General features: G+C 38.4%; 1 protein-coding gene across 1 annotated transcript; it reads left to right on the plus strand.

The window, feature by feature from the left end:
* Positions 1–43: 43 nt before the first annotated feature.
* LOC143858944 (uncharacterized) lies at positions 44–16,969 on the plus strand. The gene is made up of 4 exons (XM_077369647.1): positions 44–140; positions 9,388–10,292; positions 10,339–11,959; positions 16,575–16,969. The coding sequence occupies exons 1-4, from the start codon at positions 44–46 to the stop codon at positions 16,967–16,969; spliced, it is 3,018 nt and encodes a 1,005-aa protein (XP_077225762.1).
* Positions 16,970–17,273: the final 304 nt, after the last annotated feature.

The raw sequence follows: 17,273 nt of genomic DNA on the forward strand, positions 1-17,273 counted from the left end.
TAATTTGTGGCCTCATTTTGTGGACTAGGAACACTGCTTGATGATGGGCATAAAAGGAACTGTTCGCCGTAGCACTGATAGTCATGTTATCCATGCCAACATTGACCCAGACATAATTATTGACGAAGAACCTCCTGATGGTTAGTATTCATGATTCCAAATTTGCCACCTAAAAATGTTTTCTGGCCTTCAAATCCAGAATCTGCACGCATTTCTTAAGTGGTTTATATTTCTTATGCCATTGTCTGCACTCTGCACAATCACGGAATAAGGTTTGCTCCCATTCATAGGGCTTAGGTCCATATCCCATCAAAATTTGAATAATCAAAACAATATGGACTTTTTAGGAGATTGGATGCAGTTACCAATTCACCTATGATTTAGCCGGCACTTATTACCGGCACATGTGTCGTGTCGTGTCGTGTCCGATGCAACAAGCGTGTCCACACGTGTCGACACTCCTTTAGACACCTTTAAATGTACTGCTAGAAGTGTTAGACTTAATACGGGCTTGTGGACACGTTTTTGTGCCGTGTCAAGTGTGACATTCTACTTTATTATAGAATATTGTATATGCCTCTTTTATTATTAACTCTTCTTTTATTATAAACTCTTCTTTTAACTCTTCGCTAAATAATATTTGTTGTTATATCCCCTCCCCTCCCCTAAACCTAAAACTCTAAACAAACTCTCTTATTCCAATAGGACCAATACTATGTTCATTATATCATATTGGTCTCCCTTACTAGCTGTATATTGGAGACGGAAGATAACTAGATTAAATTGATGAATGTGCTGTTATTTGATTATCTCATGTTTGTTTTAGATTATAGTTGAGATTTATTAGTTTGTTAAATGATCACCATATTTATATTGTTACAAATTATACAATAATTAGTAATTTTATATGTATGTACGTTTCACCTTTTTTAGATTCTTAGATGTCCTCATGTCTGACAACTCGTATCCGTGTCGAAACTTGACATAGGAATCCATATCCACAAATTATGATTATATCTACGTTCTATTTTAGTTGTGTCCCCGTTTCGAAATTTTGGGAGTTTGCCGTATCCGTGTGTCAACACGCGACACTCGAGTTCGTATCCACAAATCATAACAATTCTCCCTCCCAAGAGGAGAAAAGAGTGAATTATTCCCTCTGTTTGTGTAGTCTATGTATGAATATCCATTAATATGATGTGTTTCATTCGTGGAGCCAACCGTGTGTAACCACCTGGATTTGGGGTAAATTTTTAGACATAATTTTTTTTTCAAAATCTCAAAATCCAAATCGCTACCCCAAAAGGGAAAAAAGCTGACTCTCAACTATAAAATAATCTAGAAGCCTCCTAACATAAGTTGAAACTAATCCACTGAATAAAACAAACTAAGGCAAATTGCCTGATAGGATAACTAGTCAAACCAACAATGGCCGAACACACTTTCCTCGATCCCTTTAAGCTCTCTTATTTTGTGTTCATGTCATCATGTAAACCTATAAAAACTGTAGTAACTGAGTCATAATGAGCTGAACAAAAGATCCCTTGGTGCCTTGCATAATAAGAGCTACAAAATGAGAATTACATTATAAAAACATTTCTTATGATTAAACGGTTAGTATAAGCAAAACAACTATTCATTAAAATAAAGGTAGAAATAGAACTGGAAGTAGAAATATAAATAGTAATAGGGATAGAAACTAAAAGTGCAAAGATGAATGCATGCGAAAGATTTAGAGGCTGTTTGGGTTAGGGTTGACCCTCATCCCGTAATATACATTTTTTTATATTTTTTTTCTGTTTTTGTCACGACCAAGCCGAGCCCGACCTTTTATCCTTTTATCGGGTTAGATGGGTTGGGTTACGGTTGATAGATTTAAAGGCTGTTTGGGTTGGAGTTGACCCTCTTCCCCTAATATACATTTTTTTTTATATTTTTTTCTGTTTTTGTCACGACCAACCCGAGCACGACATTTTATCCTTTTATCGGGTTAGATGGGTTGATAGATTTAAAGGCTGTTTGGGTTAGAGTTGACCCTCGTCCCCTAATATACATTATATATATATATATATATATATATATATATATATATATATATATATATATATATATATATTTTTTTTTTATTTTTTTTTTTTTTCTGTTTTTGTCGCGACCAAGCCGAACCCGACCCTCTATCGGGTTATAAGATGGGTTGGGCTAGGGTTGATAGATTTAAAGGCTGTTTGGGGTAGAGTTGACCCTGGTCCCCTAATATACATTTTTTTTTCTATTTTTTTCCTGTTTGTCACAACCAAGCCGAACCAGACCATCTATCCGGTTAGATGGGTTGGGCTAGGGTTGATAGATTTAAAGGCTGTTTGGATTAGAGTTGACCCTCCTCAACCTGGGGTTCGGATTGAGTCGGGCTAGGGTTGAGTCATGTGACCTCTGCTTCGGTTAGGTTGGTCACAAACCGACTGAATCGGGCTCGAGTGGCACCCCTATAATTAGCATCATGGTTCTTTTTTTATCTTTTTTTTAATGACATAGAGAATACTCCCACCCTAAAAGTTGGGGTGGGGACACAGTATCCTGGTTCTTATACCTATGCCTCTACAGTCTACTATATAATATGGCGATGTGTCAAATGATCTGAGCCTCCCAAATTATTGCCCAGAGCGTTGGATAATATATAATATTGGTTGAGAAAAGGTTTCTACACACTAGTGTAGATAAGTTATCTACTCACTAGCTTAAAATACAGTGGGGGCCCACATTTCTTTTTTGTTATGTAATTTTTGGGGAGTTAGAGCCACCACTAATTTTAATTTCCTAATGATTAGGAGTAATTGTCAGTAATTGGTCTGATATGGTGCATCCAATGGTTGATCGGAGTACTAAGAAGTTCCAAGGACTAATGTTAGGGTATATTAAGCCCTAAGACATAGTTGACTTGTAGAAATTTTGGGGGTTTTATATTGAGCCCTAAGATATCGAGTTGTAGAAATTTTGAGGGTTTTGTATTTGTTTACACCCATTTTTTGGGCATTAACGGTCACAAGAGACCGACTTACTCCATTTCCGCTTCTCTTCATCATTAAGCTCGTTAATCATATTGGAGTGTCTCTCCTCTACTGTCAACCTTTCTAAGTTGAAGACAAAATCTCAAACTTCTTGTTTCGGAGGAGAACCTTGCATTGCATTAATGCTATATAAACATAGGTTTCAATATCACTCATCATACCTAATCCATAAGAAGCAAAAAAAATAAAGGCATGCATATGTGTCAATATCACTCACCATATATTTAGCCTTAAAATATTGATCCAAAGACATTGATATCTTAGTAAGACTGGCCATTTCATCTCTTTTACTCGTGTTATTTCTTGGAGCTGATGCATTGCTTGGGACCTGATTACCGCATGGGCGTGATGCGAGAAGGGATTATCCCCGACCCGCAACCCGCTCCCAGATCACGGATCCACACCATCTTGTTTTGATGATTCCAAACACAAGTGGTTTTATGTCAGTAATATGTTCGAATGTTTGGGTTGTAGATCTTGTGTTATTTGTGCAATTCAAGGATGCTTGGATAAAGTCAAAGGATCTAATTTAGAGCATATTTGAGTGCCAAAGACTTGGGAGATCCAAGGAGCCAAGATGGACTTGAAACCTTGAAGTTTAAGAGAAGATCAAGTCGAGTTCAACTCTTTTTAGAATGTAAAAGTCCTCTTCTTGTTTTGAGGTTGTTAGAGGCACTTATTTAAGCTAATTAGTGTCCCTTAACGTGATAATATACATATGACAAGACTTAGCCAACTCTCCCAAAGATTGAAATACATTGAGCTTTAAATGTGCAAACTAGCAGGGCCAACCGATTGCCCTACCCCAGTTGACTGGGGAAGTCGACTGGAGTGGGCTGAAAAACTAGTCGTTACGCTATATCAGCTAGTTGTTTGGGAACTTAGTAGATTTACCAACATGCCATTCCAACGCTTGTTTTGGTATATATATATATATATATATATATGAGAAAACTGTTTGTGAGCTTAAGCGCACCATTTTTTTGGTGCGCTTAAGTTGTTATAACGCCTCCCATTGGTGCGCTTAAGTGGGACCCAGCGGGACCCATATATATATATATATATATATATATATATATATAGGGGAAAGTGATTGTGAGCGGCCCCTCATATAAGCTTATATGAGGTGACTGCTAAAAACATGGTGGGCCCACATTTTTGGGGTGATCCGAGCCGGTCATTTGATAGGCCCTGACGTAGATAGGGAGTGCCCAAAAAATCAGCTCCATAGGATCATCCCAACCCTATGAACTGTGGAGGTGAAAGAGGGGGAAATGGGTGGGTATAAATTTGCCCACTTACCCGTCCATTTTCCCCTCTTTCACCTCTACAGTACGAAGGGTTGGGATGATCCTATGGAGCTGATTTTTGGGGCACCCCTTATCTACGTCAAGGCCTATCAAATGACCGGTTCGGATCACCCCAGAAATGTGGGCCCACCATGTTTTTAGCAGTCACCTCATATAAGCTTATATGAGGGGCCGCTCACAATCACTTTCCCCATATATATATATATATATATATGGAGAGAGAGAGAGAGAGAGAGTGAGTGAGTAAAGTTCCTGAGGTTAACCTCATATAAGCTTATATGAGGTGGCGCTCACAAAACATAAGGCACCCACTTTGTTTAGATGATCCAAACCATTCATTTGCAAGGCCCCATCATAGATAGGGTGTGTACCAAAAATCAGCTCCATTGGATCATCCTAACCCCTCTAAATGTGGAGGAAAAAATTGGCAGATTTGTGGACAAAAAGTGTCTATTCATTTTGCCCTCCACTATTGGATGGGTTAGGATGATCCAATGGAGCTGATTTTTTGTACACACCCTATCTATGATGGGGCCTTTCAAATGAATGCTTTGGATCATCCTAAGAATGTGGGCCCCTTATGTTTTGTGAGCGCCACCTCATATAAGCTATATGAGTTTAACCTCATGAACCCTTTTTCTCATATATATATATATATATATATATATATATATATATATATATATATATATATATATATAGTTACTAAACCATTCTAAATGAACCAAGAACACTAAAACTTATTTGGAACGTCTTAAAAGAGTGAATCAACTTAAGTTGTTCCCATCCTTGAACCAGATTTGGATATAGGACTTCTTTGTACATCTTCTTTACAACTTATAACCCTCTTTGAAGGGATTTTGTTTTTCTTTCTTCAAAGATACAAAGTTTTACTGGGCGAGTGTAGGAGACTCGGAAAATCTTTGACTGATTAAGTTGCACCTTGGCGAACCTAATTCCGTTTGAGACTGGTGGATTTTCTGTAGACTTAGTCATGAGTTGGACTAGGACCTAGACGAACATAATTATCCCCCAATGGAAACCCTATACTCAAGATTTTATGTACTTTGTTGACTTGGTCATTTTTAGGACTTAGTCTAGATAAAAGCCGGACCTGAACGAACCTAATTCCACCCTCCAACTGGTAGGAGTACTCGGAAGCACATCCTCAGTACGTTAGCTACAGGACATGCTTGTTATCGTGCTAGAGAGGTGATTGTATTGGCGCAATTGGCACCATTTTGTCGGATAGAAAACCGAACAGTCTGTCTACCTGCTTAGAAAAATCTCGCTAGAGGACTGAAAGGGCCTCATCACTTCTAAATTTGGCGAGCTGCCATTTATGACAACTTATGGGAATTCCCGTCCATATGCTTCCTAAGGGTGGCTTCCACCTCCTGAAATGGCATATGCGCGTCAGGGCTTCATCCACATGAGGGAGACTCTCTAGTACGCATAGCATTATTTAGATTTTCCTCTAGCAAAGGATTTTCCCAATTAGAAGTCACTTTATCATGTATATCAACACTATTGGAAACATTAGAGTCACTAGTATTCCGGGAAACTGGGGCCCGTAGTTTTACGTCATGTATTGTGAGCCATTTAAATGCTATGCAATGCATCATGTCCACTGTGCGTGCCAAAAAGAGTGTTGGCTTTCGATTGGTATGGAGGGGCGCTCCTGTGCGGTCAGTCAGTGTGACCATCTGATTTTGGTGTGTGCGTGTGGAGCGTGTGAGAGTGTGTGCGGGTTCCTCTTTACTTACACAGATGGAAAGGACTTTTCAGGTGTACTCGTGACTTCTAAACATAGAGACTCTCAGGGTCAGCAGATCATTCGACTCAAGCTAAATGACAAAAGGGACACAGACAAAACGCTAGTGCGAGGTATAGTTTAATTAAAGAGATAGACTCACCAGAGAAGATGAATTCATTGCTAACTTAATCCAAGTATAGCTACAGTTACGAAAAGTAAAGGGTTCAAGTGCTTAAAAGAAAAGATAAAAGGCTAAAAACATGTTTGGATTTGGTTTTGTGACCTCTTCCATGGAGACAAACGTCTCCTTATATAGCTTTATTCTGGTAACCGTTCTTCATTACCCCACGTTCTCTTGGAGGCCGGGAACTTTTTTTGTAACTACCCATGATGGGTTCCCTTATTCTCAGGTCCTCCATTGTCCAAGTGGTTATCATCCACCTTCTCACGATTGGAAACTGTAATGTCACATCCTTGAATCAGTCAAACCGGATGTTCTCTTAGTAATTCGGTCCCATTTGACAGACTGGCTATAAGTTTGAAACTTTGATCACACACTAGAGGGGGTCTTCTAATCATGGTTTAAAATTTCGGTTTCGATACCGGTTTTCGACCCCTGAAATTTCGAATTAAAAATGAAGACATCTGTAAAAAAGTGGGGGTGTCACCAATTGAGGAGAAGATGAGAGAGCACCGCTTAAGATTGTTTGAGCATATCCAATGCAGGCCTTTGGATGCTCCAGTAAGAAGAAGTGACTAGTGCCAAGTTGATGGAGTAAAAAGAGGTAGGGGCAAACCGAAAACAACTTGGTTAGAAACAATGAGGAAAGACTTGAGGGCTTGGAACATAACAGAGAACATGACCTTGGATAGGGGAGAATGGAAGAAAATGATCCATGTAGACGAACCCAACTAGTGTCAGGATTAGACTTGGTCAATTTGGGCCAAGTAGATCCTTTCACCTTCTTCATGAAATTTTTCTAAAGGATTCATTAGCCAACCCCAACTAGTTTGGGACGAAGGCTTAGATGAGTTGAGTTGAGCATAGGGTATACCCACCCCAATTTATAGAGTGGGACTATTCCCTACAGTGCACGCAATCACCCACTATTCTCATGGAATTTCTTTTCCATCATTTTGTTTCCCTAGATCCAAACACAAGTGATTTTATATCGGTAATATGTTTGAATGTTTGGGTAGTAGATCTTGTGTTCTTTGTGCAGTTCAAGGATGCTTGTATAAAGTCAAAGGAGCTAATTTAGAGCATATTTGAGTGCCAAAGACTTAGGAGATCCAAGGAGCCAAGATGGACTTGAAACCTTGAAGTTTAAGAGAAGATCAAGTTGAGTTCAACTCTGTTTAGAATGTAAAAGTCCTCTTCTTGTTTTGAGGTTATTAGAGGCACTTATTTAAGTTAATTAGTGTCCCTTAACGTGATAATATACATGGGACAAGACCTAGCCAACTCTCCCAAAAGATTGAAATACATTGAGCTTTAAATGTGCAAACTAGCAGGGCCAAGTGATTGCCCTACCCCAGTCGACTGGGGAAGTTGACTGGAGTGGGCTGAAAAAATAGTCGTTAGGCTATATCAGCTAGTTGTTTGGGAACTTGGTAGATTTACCAACATGCCATTCCAATGCTTCTTTTCGGTCCCCACCGAATCCGAAATTTCGGATTTTGGTCGAAATTTAAAACCATGCTTCTAATAACTATTCATCTTTCTAGATTCCCGTGGTCCGAAATTTCGGATTTCGGTCGAAATTTAAAACCATGCTTCTAATAACTATTCATCTTTCTAGATTCCCGTGGTCCGAAATTTCGGATTTCGGTCGAAATTTAAAACCATGCTTCTAATAACTATTCATCTTTCTAGATTCCCGTGGTCCGAAATTTCGGATTTCGGTCGAAATTTAAAACCATGCTTCTAATAACTATTCATCTTTCTAGATTCCGGTGGTTCGAAATTTCAGATTTCGGTCGAAATTTAAAACCATGCTTCTAATAACTATTCATCTTTCTAGATTCCCGTGGTCCGAAATTTCGGATTTGGTCAAAATTTAAAACCATGCTTCTAATAACTATTCATCTTTCTAGATTCCCGTGGTCCGAAATTTCGGATTTCGGTCGAAATTTAAAACCATGCTTCTAATAACTGTTCATCTTTCTAGATTCACATACAGGCCAAAAGCTTTGAGCGAGCCATGTTATTTAATCTAAAGACCTAATAAATAAACTGATGAAGTCAAGTCAATTGATGGTTTTTTTTGGAGTGGAAATTTCAATGATAGGTGAGGCTTTCGTCAAACACGAGCAAGACCAAAGCTACTACTTTTTTCTTGGCACGAGTGAAGAAAAAAACGTTATATAATGTAATTGGTAGTCAATGCATTTTCATTTCTTTCCATATAAAATGAAATTGGGAGACAAAAAAACTCGTCATCTTTGACGTTGTTTTGGTCTTTTTCTTATATTTTAAAAACCACCGCTTTTCTAAAAAATTGAAACCTTTTTCAACACTACTTTTTTGCCTTCGGTGGGAGCTGATAAAGTTGCCCCTTCGACGATAAATTCGCCCCTTATGAGAATAGATATAATCAGATATAATCAGTTTTCAACTAAAATCAATTCTTAAAACCCAAAACCAACAGGTCCTTAGCTAGTAAAACCAATGCTCTACAATCCGTCTGCTGATACGTATGCAAACTCTCGTTCACTAAAAATGGTTAGCAATGGAGTATTCTAAGCCCATTTTTGTTTTGGATTTTTAGAATTGATTTTTGGTCGACACCGAGCCTTGGTGCAACGGTATGGTTGCTCTATTGTGACATGGTGATCACGGGTAATGGCTGCAGGAGCCTCGTGCAGTGGGTCTCCCTTTTAGAATAGATTTGTAGTCCAAAATTGATAATTGGACGCAAACTAAAACACAATTTCAGTCCTGTAATCAGTTTTTGAATTCAAAATTGATTATAAAAATCCAAAAGCTCTGAGCCGTTATATAATCTAATGAATTGACGAGGTCAAGTCAATTGATGGCTATATCGTCTGTTCATGTGACTAGTAAATGCATCATCATTTCGTTCTGTATAAAGGTCGAGTGTGATCAAATGGAATTGGGAGACAAAAAGTAAATAAAATCTCGTCTTTGCTCAGCACAAGAAGAGCTTCAACCCGGAGCTACCAGGTATGAGTCTTCTTAGTGTGCTTTGGTCATTTATCTTCTCTGTAAATCTCTTCTTTGCCATGAACATAGTGCATTCGAATTCTGCAACCACCACCATCTTACTAGGAAACGAAACCGATCGAATGGCTCTGCTCGCCTTCAAGGATGGTATAAGGAGTGATCCTCTTGGAGCCTTATTATCATGGAACCATACTCTCCATTTCTGCAATTGGAATGGAGTCACGTGCGGTCGGAGGCATCAAAGGATCACTGTATTGAACCTTAGTGGGCAGAAATTGGTGGGTTATTTGTCTCCTGCCATATCCAACCTCACATTCCTTAAGGAAATCCACCTCCAAGAAAACAGCTTCAATGGCCAAATATCCCAAGATATTGGCCGTCTATTGAGACTGCAACATCTTAATATAAGCCATAATTCCTTGGGAGGGGAAATTCCATCCAATCTCACCCACTGTAGGGACCTCAGAGTCATCTATTTGAATTACAATGAGTTGACAGGGAACATTCCCATCCAACTTAGCACTCTACCGAAGCTATCCTGGTTGTATCTGGGTCCTAATCTTCTTACAGGGAGCATTCCACCTCAACTAGGGAACGTTTCGTCTCTCATGTATCTAAATTTAAGGGAAAATATGTTGGTGGGACACATCCCAGATGACCTGGCCCGAATTAATCACTTGAAATGGATCGTCCTTTCTGCAAATTTATTATCTGGTACGGTTCCTTCCTCTTTTTATAATAATCTCTCATTTATTGAAGATTTTGTCGTGGCAGATAACCAGTTACACGGAACCCTTCCACCCAACATAGGATTCTCTCTTCCTAATCTCCAATATCTATCTTTAGCAAGCAATCAATTTACCGGACACATTCCAAATTCATTATCCAATGTTTCAAGTCTTGAATTGCTTGAAATGGAAGAAAACCAGTTTAGCGGACCAGTGCCTGAAAATATTGGATGGGGAAAGAATCTAGTCAGATTTGACCAACTGTAGTAACCTAAATTGGTTGTGCATACAGAGAAATCATTTTGTTGGCCTATTTCCGAACTCCATAGCCAATCTCTCAACTCAACTTTTTCGGTTGTCAGTAGGAGAAAACCTAATTTCTGGTAACATCCCTAGTCAGATCGGGAATCTCATCAACTTAAATCATTTGGGTATATATAGAACCTTCATCACGGGTTCTATTCCCACTTCAATTGAGATGCTTCAGAACTTACATCAACTCTACTTGGGTGGTAATAGTTTGTCCGGGAAAATCCCATACAATATCGGAAATATTACTCAATTGACCGACCTCGATTTAGGATTAAACAACCTGCAAGGAAGCATACCTCTATCTCTTGCAAACTGTACAAAACTTTTGAGATTGAACCTTTGTCGAAATAACCTTACAGATACAATTCCAAAACAAATTATTGGCTTTTCTTCGCTATCAATTGCACTCTTTTTGTCTCAAATTTTTTTTACTGGCTCCCTCCCATCAGAAGTGGGTAACTTGAACATTCTAGCGCTATTGGATGTTTCTCAGAACAAATTGTCAGGTGAAATCCCAAGCACTCTTGCAAATTGTAAGAGCATGCGAGCACTTTATATGCAGGATAACGCCTTCCGAGGAGATATTTCGTCAGTTTTTACTACATTAACATCCATTGAAGTCCTTGATCTTTCATACAATAACTTCTCAGGGAAGATTCCAAAATATCTAGAGGGATTTAAGTTTCTACAATGTCTAAACTTGTCTTTCAATAATTTTGAGGGTGAAGTACCAAAACAAGGTGTCTTTGGAAATGCTATTACAATTTCAGTCATGGGAAATGATAATCTTTGTGGCGGTATCCCAGAATTAAAGTTGCCTACATGCCCAGTGCGAGCTAATGGCAGACGAGGAAAAGCCCATGTTTCTAGAGTAATCATCCTAATAGCAAGTGCGGTTGTAAGTTTGATTTTCTTATTGTGTGTCCCTGCTTCACTTTACTGGATAAGAAAGTCAAGGAAGAAACCATCTTCCCTATCTTCTTTGGACGGCCGGCATTTAAAGGTTTCTTATGCAGAGCTCTTTAAGGCAACAGATGGGTTCTCTTCAGCCAATTTGATAGGCACGGGAAGTTATGGATCAGTGTATAAGGGAATCCTCAGTCGCAATGAAAATATTGTTGCTGTCAAAGTGCTCAACCTTCACTTAAGGGGAGCTTCAAAGAGTTTCATAGCTGAATGCAACACATTCAGAAACATTCGTCATCGAAATTTTGTGAAGATCATAACTTCTTGTTCAAGCATCGATTTTGGAGGTAATGATTTCAAAGCTCTCGTGCTTGAGTTCATGCCAAATGGGAGTCTAGAGAAGTGGTTGCATTCAAAATTAGATGAGCAACATCAATTAGGAAGTTTAAACTTCATTAAGAGATTAAACATAGCAATTGACATAGCTTCTGCGCTGGATTATCTTCACCATCATTGCCATACACCGATTGCTCATTGTGATCTAAAGCCAGGCAACATTTTTTTGGATGAAGACATGAATGCTCATGTGGGTGATTTTGGGTTAGCCAAGTTTTATCCAAGAGTCATTCAGAGCTCATCTGAAGACCAAAGCAGCACAACTGGATTAAAGGGAGCTATTGGGTACATTGCTCCAGGTAATAATTTTATCAATTTTCGTCATCCTGTCTATTCTCAATGAGTTTTTTAAAATATTTCTCACTTATTAGGTATATAATGTAGTGCAACAAAGGCTAAATTAGCATCTTGAACCAAAAAAATTACTTGATAGCATTTCTATATTTATTGACAGAGTATATAGGAATCTTATTTTACATCAAGTGGTCTCGTACATGTCACCCGAATAATAGGCGGCATTTTTAATACCTATGACCATGAGTTCTTTATGCAAAATAGTTGTGTAGAAAATGCTAATCAAGTAAATGGTTAAAAAGTTATAATTTTGGAAAAAATCGGAGAAGTAATTATTCAATTATTCAATAAAATCTCTAATATTACTAGAAAATAATGAGAAATTTTGTAAATAAATTTCCAAAAAAACCCATGACTAATGTTTCTCAACAAAAAATGGCTCAACACTCCAATGATGAATCAAATCGTGCTTCTTAAATGAGCTAGAGCAGTAAAACACCCCAAAGACCCATGAGAGAAAATATATTCCAATGAAAGAAGCAAAAGTACCATGAAAAGTGCCTTTTTCAAAATTATCCAACTTTTCAAAAAGGACCAAAATGCCCTGGAGTTGGCCAATCGGACGAGCCCTTGTTTGATTAGATCCCACTACTGCTAGGCGTCATTGCCACAACCTGAAACCATGTGTGCAACCCCTTTGCCATTTCAAAGTTTGGGTGAACCATTTGCCAAGATTGTCCAGAGCTGGACGATCGGCAACCACCCTTGAACGAAGGTATAACACTCTGAGGAGTGTGACAAAGCCGAACATTTAGCAACTAATCATCCACGAAGCTATAACACCCTCTCTCCTCTTGCATCTGTAGATTTTGTGGTTACTGCATCTGTAAATTTTGTGGTTACTGCATTAATTGTGGAGATTTTGGACTTAATAAGATTATTGGAGCCAAGGATTGAGCATCGTAGGACAGCTGAAATGCAGGTGCGACAACCCGGGGGGGTGAATTGGTCAATTAAAAATTTTGGGCTTAATTAAATGGATTATGAAAGCACTTATTAATCTAACCCTTGTTCAAATATTCAAGATAATGAAGTTTAGGGTTTAGATATTACTTTAAGCCTATTTGCCGTAACCCTTGTTTTAATATAACATAAATACAAGAAAGGGTAGAGTTTACCAATCACCAATGTGCAAATGAGAAGGAGAAGAAGAATCAACCCACAAGGCACAAGATTTATAGTGGTTCGGTCTATCACAAGACCTACTTCACTCTTCCAAGTTTACCTCCTTGGGATCTCCACTAAAATGATGAGATTCTTCAACGGGCGAATCTCCAAGCCGTACACCCGACTTCTCAAACTCCAAAGGGGACACACCCGTTTTCGTACAAAGCCATGTCGAGGGATCACACCCTCTTGTAATGTCTTCACCTTTCTTAACGGGCCGAAGAGTAGACCCTCACAGCGTCTTCACCTTTGTTGCCGGGCCGAAGAGGAGACCTTCAAATACAATGAAGAAAATAAATGAAAAACTTTTAATGCCTCATTAGATAGGCAGATTACAAACTTTAATAACTCACTAACACTCCAAGGAAAGACAAAATGTAAAGCATATGGAGTACCTCTTGAAAGAATGTGCAATGCAAGATCATAGAGGTTTGGCTTTTGATAGAAGGTTTTAGCTCAAGAAAAATGGGTTTTGATCTTTCTTAAATGTTCAAAAGCTTCTAGAGATAGGTTTTAATCATCTATATATAATGTATTTGAAAATATGACTGTTTGGGGGTAAAACCGTAAAAAACTGGCTTGAAAAAGTCAAGCAGAAAATGCCTCAACGGCAAGTTTGCCCAACCGTCGCGGTTGACTGAGCCACCGCGGTCGCCCGCCCCTATCGGGCGCCCTTTTATATTTTCAAATTTATTACCGTTGCGGTCGACCAGCCCCATGGCGGTCGTCCGGTGAGGCTAACCTGTTAGCTCAAAAATTCGGCTAAAAAACCTATCCGCGGTCGACCAACCCATTGTTGTTATCCGCCAAGCCCAACCTGGATGTTTTCTGAATTTCCAGAAAATCAATCCGCGGCCAACCGGATTGGCCCGGTCGACCAGCCCGATAAATTTTGAGATGTCCTGGACTTCCAGGTTCCATCTCGCGGTCTCCCGAAAAAGCCCTGTCGACCGGCCCTGTGTGAAATTCCATTTTTAACTTTAAAAATCAGGGGCTTTTGGGCCATGGTTTTGGGCTTAAGTCCTAGGTTTTCAAACACATTTTTGGGTGTGTATATCGTTTTCAAAGATGTAAAAAGTTAAGTATGAAAACCATTTGAAAGTACATTTTACATAAAATCAAGAGGACTCTAAATACATTCTAAAAATAAGAACCTTGAGTCTTCTTTGAATGTATCAGCTCCTTTGCACTTCCTTGGACTTCTTTGGCTTGAGTGAACATCTTGATCTTGTCTTGGCTCTTGTGACTTCTCCTCCAATCTCCAATGCATGTTGAGGTACATGAGGTGTCACCATGGCATGTTCAACTCCAAGCTCCTTCTTGACATTTGCTTAGGAACTTGTGGGATCTTCATGTTGAGCTTCTTGACTTGAACATCTTCAAATGAGGATGTGTCCAATGTAGGTGCAAGCTCTTGGTTACTTTGCTCCTTGATCCACAAGCCATGTAATGTGAAGAGTTGTGTAATGACGATTATGATATAAAAATCCTGTATGCAACATAAAACAACACCTCAAAGCAACACATCAGTCCATAAATGCTAATCAATTTGGTTTGCCAGCATCAAAACAAGAAGGTAAGGTGAATAATTAACCCATGAGAACCCTTGGGCTTACATCGGCTAATGAGGCGGCGGATATTCTAGCAAAGGAAGGAGTCCTTTGGGAGTCCATGTTACTCGTGTCGCCGGTTATGTCACCTATCTAACAGGCTTTGTAATGGGTATGCGGACCACTTTTAAGTATCATGTGTGGGACATCCATTCCCCGCCCAATACTTTTTGACTATTAATGCAATGCCAAATTTCAAAAAGAAGACACATAGAGTTAGGTATTTGTTTTCATTCCACCGGTTCGGACGAAGGGTGGGGGTCAAGTAGCCACTTTCTGGCATCGGCCACACAAGGATTTCCAGATTAATGAGTGCCGCAAAAGATCCCAATTGCCGCATCACAAGTTCACTCCACGCCATCTGCTGAAGGTGCACACACTTCCCTCTAGATGTCAGTGGAGGATGGTTCCCACACTTAGAACCCTTGCTTTCTTTCTATTAAATAGTTGTTTCTATAAATCCCTAGTCAAACATTTCAACTTTTGGTGATTTTTTTCAAAGAAAAGTGGTTTGGAAGAAAGATGAATTAGGTTCTCCAAAAGAGCTTGAGCACATGACAAGCGATACTTTCCTAGTCTGGTTATATGGTTCTAGAAAGAGTCATGTCCAGGACTTAGGGCCCATAATCCCTAAATTTAAGGTGTTTGATAAATATAGATCAAGGAGGTTTCTAATAATTACTAATAATAAATACGAGACTTTTGGATTAATGTTGGGACTGAAATAGTGTTTCCCTTGGAAAGGAAGGTAAAATGATGCCATTTCCCTTTTCGAGACATGTTTGGTTGGCGTGCACTATTCATTCTACTTTCTCGTGTTTAATGGATTTTCAACAATTGCCTTTTAAGTTGCCTCTCCCTAGTCAACATGAAAGTGAAATTAAAGATGATATTTACAACTATTTTGTTTGTACTTAGAAAATGACATCATTTCATTTCCTTCTACTTCTACGTATTTTTTACCTTATAAATAGTATAAAGTTTAATTTGATCTATTTTTGTAGTGCTTTTGCATGTGTAATCACTGAGACTTGGCTGGTTTCAGATGAAAAAATGATGTTGAGAACCAAAATTGGCTAGCAGTTTTGAGTAATACATAGTGGAATGCTATTCATCACTTACATGACTTGATTGGCCAAAACCCATGTTATATGGATTCTTCTAAATGGGTGAAGTACCCGTGTGGGACACTTACGTCTAAACTTGCTGGAGTCTCTATGACAGTCGATCTCTTTTATCTCTTTTCTGTTTTTCTGGATGCTACTGCCACAACTTTATAATTATCACACATTTTGAATTTTACCCATCCTATTAGTAATTTTTTTTAAAAAGAAATAAAACATTATATGTACTTAACTTATTAAAATTTAAATATGTTATTGGTTAAAATAATAGTATTAAGAAAAAAAATTAACATTTGACAAATGATTAAAATATTTTGGCGAATCTACAAATCATTCTTTTTTAGGTTTTCTGAATTTGACACTAGATACCCATGTCAGATTCTAACACTCGTACCTGTAAAAATGCAACATAGGACATAACTTCTACATTTTCTTTCATTGTGTTAAATCGCTTCTTATGTGTTTCTCTAAAAATTCTAGACTCTTTCCATGCAACGCAGGTTTCTAAATGTGAAGAGATCATTCAATTATCTATCATCTCTTAGATAAAATTTCCTTCTTTTTCTTCAAAATCGAACCTCATATTTACTTTTAGTTTCTACCTGGTATATTTTATCCTTTATCACAACAAAAAGTGTAAAAGATGTGTGGAATTGCAGAATATGGGGCAGGTGGTCATGTGTCCACAGCCGGAGATGTGTATAGCTATGGGATTCTTTTATTGGAGATATTCGCTAGAAAGCGCCCCACAGATGACATGTTTAAGGATGGCCTAAGTCTTCACAAATTTGTCCAGTTGTCTTTGCCTAATCGAGTGATGGAAATTCTGGATCCATTAATTCTTTTAGAAGATGATGAAGAAAGAGCTACTAACATTGCTGAGAATTACAATGATAAGATACGTCGTTTGCAAGAGTGTTTGGTATCCTTAGTGAGGATTGGAGTGGTGTGTTCTGCAGAATCTCCGAGAGAGAGAATGGAGATGGCAGACGTTGTAAAGGAAATGTGTTTTGTTAGAAACATATATCTTGGTGCTGGGATCCACAGAGAATGATGAAATAGGGCCTTATTTGTCAGTGAAGGTTTATCTTACCTCAGTAATTTTGGAGATACTATGGAAAAATAATTTCACTGCTACATCCGCTTTTGTTTCCCAATGGACAAAGATTACAATTTTACATGTTTTTTCTTTGATGTATTTGTAAGTTAATGTTATATTAAATGCGTTCTGTTTGGTGGTGCCACTTGCAAGTAATGTTTTTTCTCATATCTATATTTTCTTCACCTATTAATACAAAATTACTATCAAATCTTGAGTGTGAAGATTTCCACTGCAATACATTGATCATTCCATCTTG

This window comes from Tasmannia lanceolata, unplaced genomic scaffold, assembly GCF_043159265.1.
Source record: "Tasmannia lanceolata isolate RefF3 unplaced genomic scaffold, GAP_Taslan_0.1 ptg000029l, whole genome shotgun sequence".
Classification (NCBI taxonomy): Eukaryota; Viridiplantae; Streptophyta; class Magnoliopsida; order Canellales; family Winteraceae; genus Tasmannia; species Tasmannia lanceolata.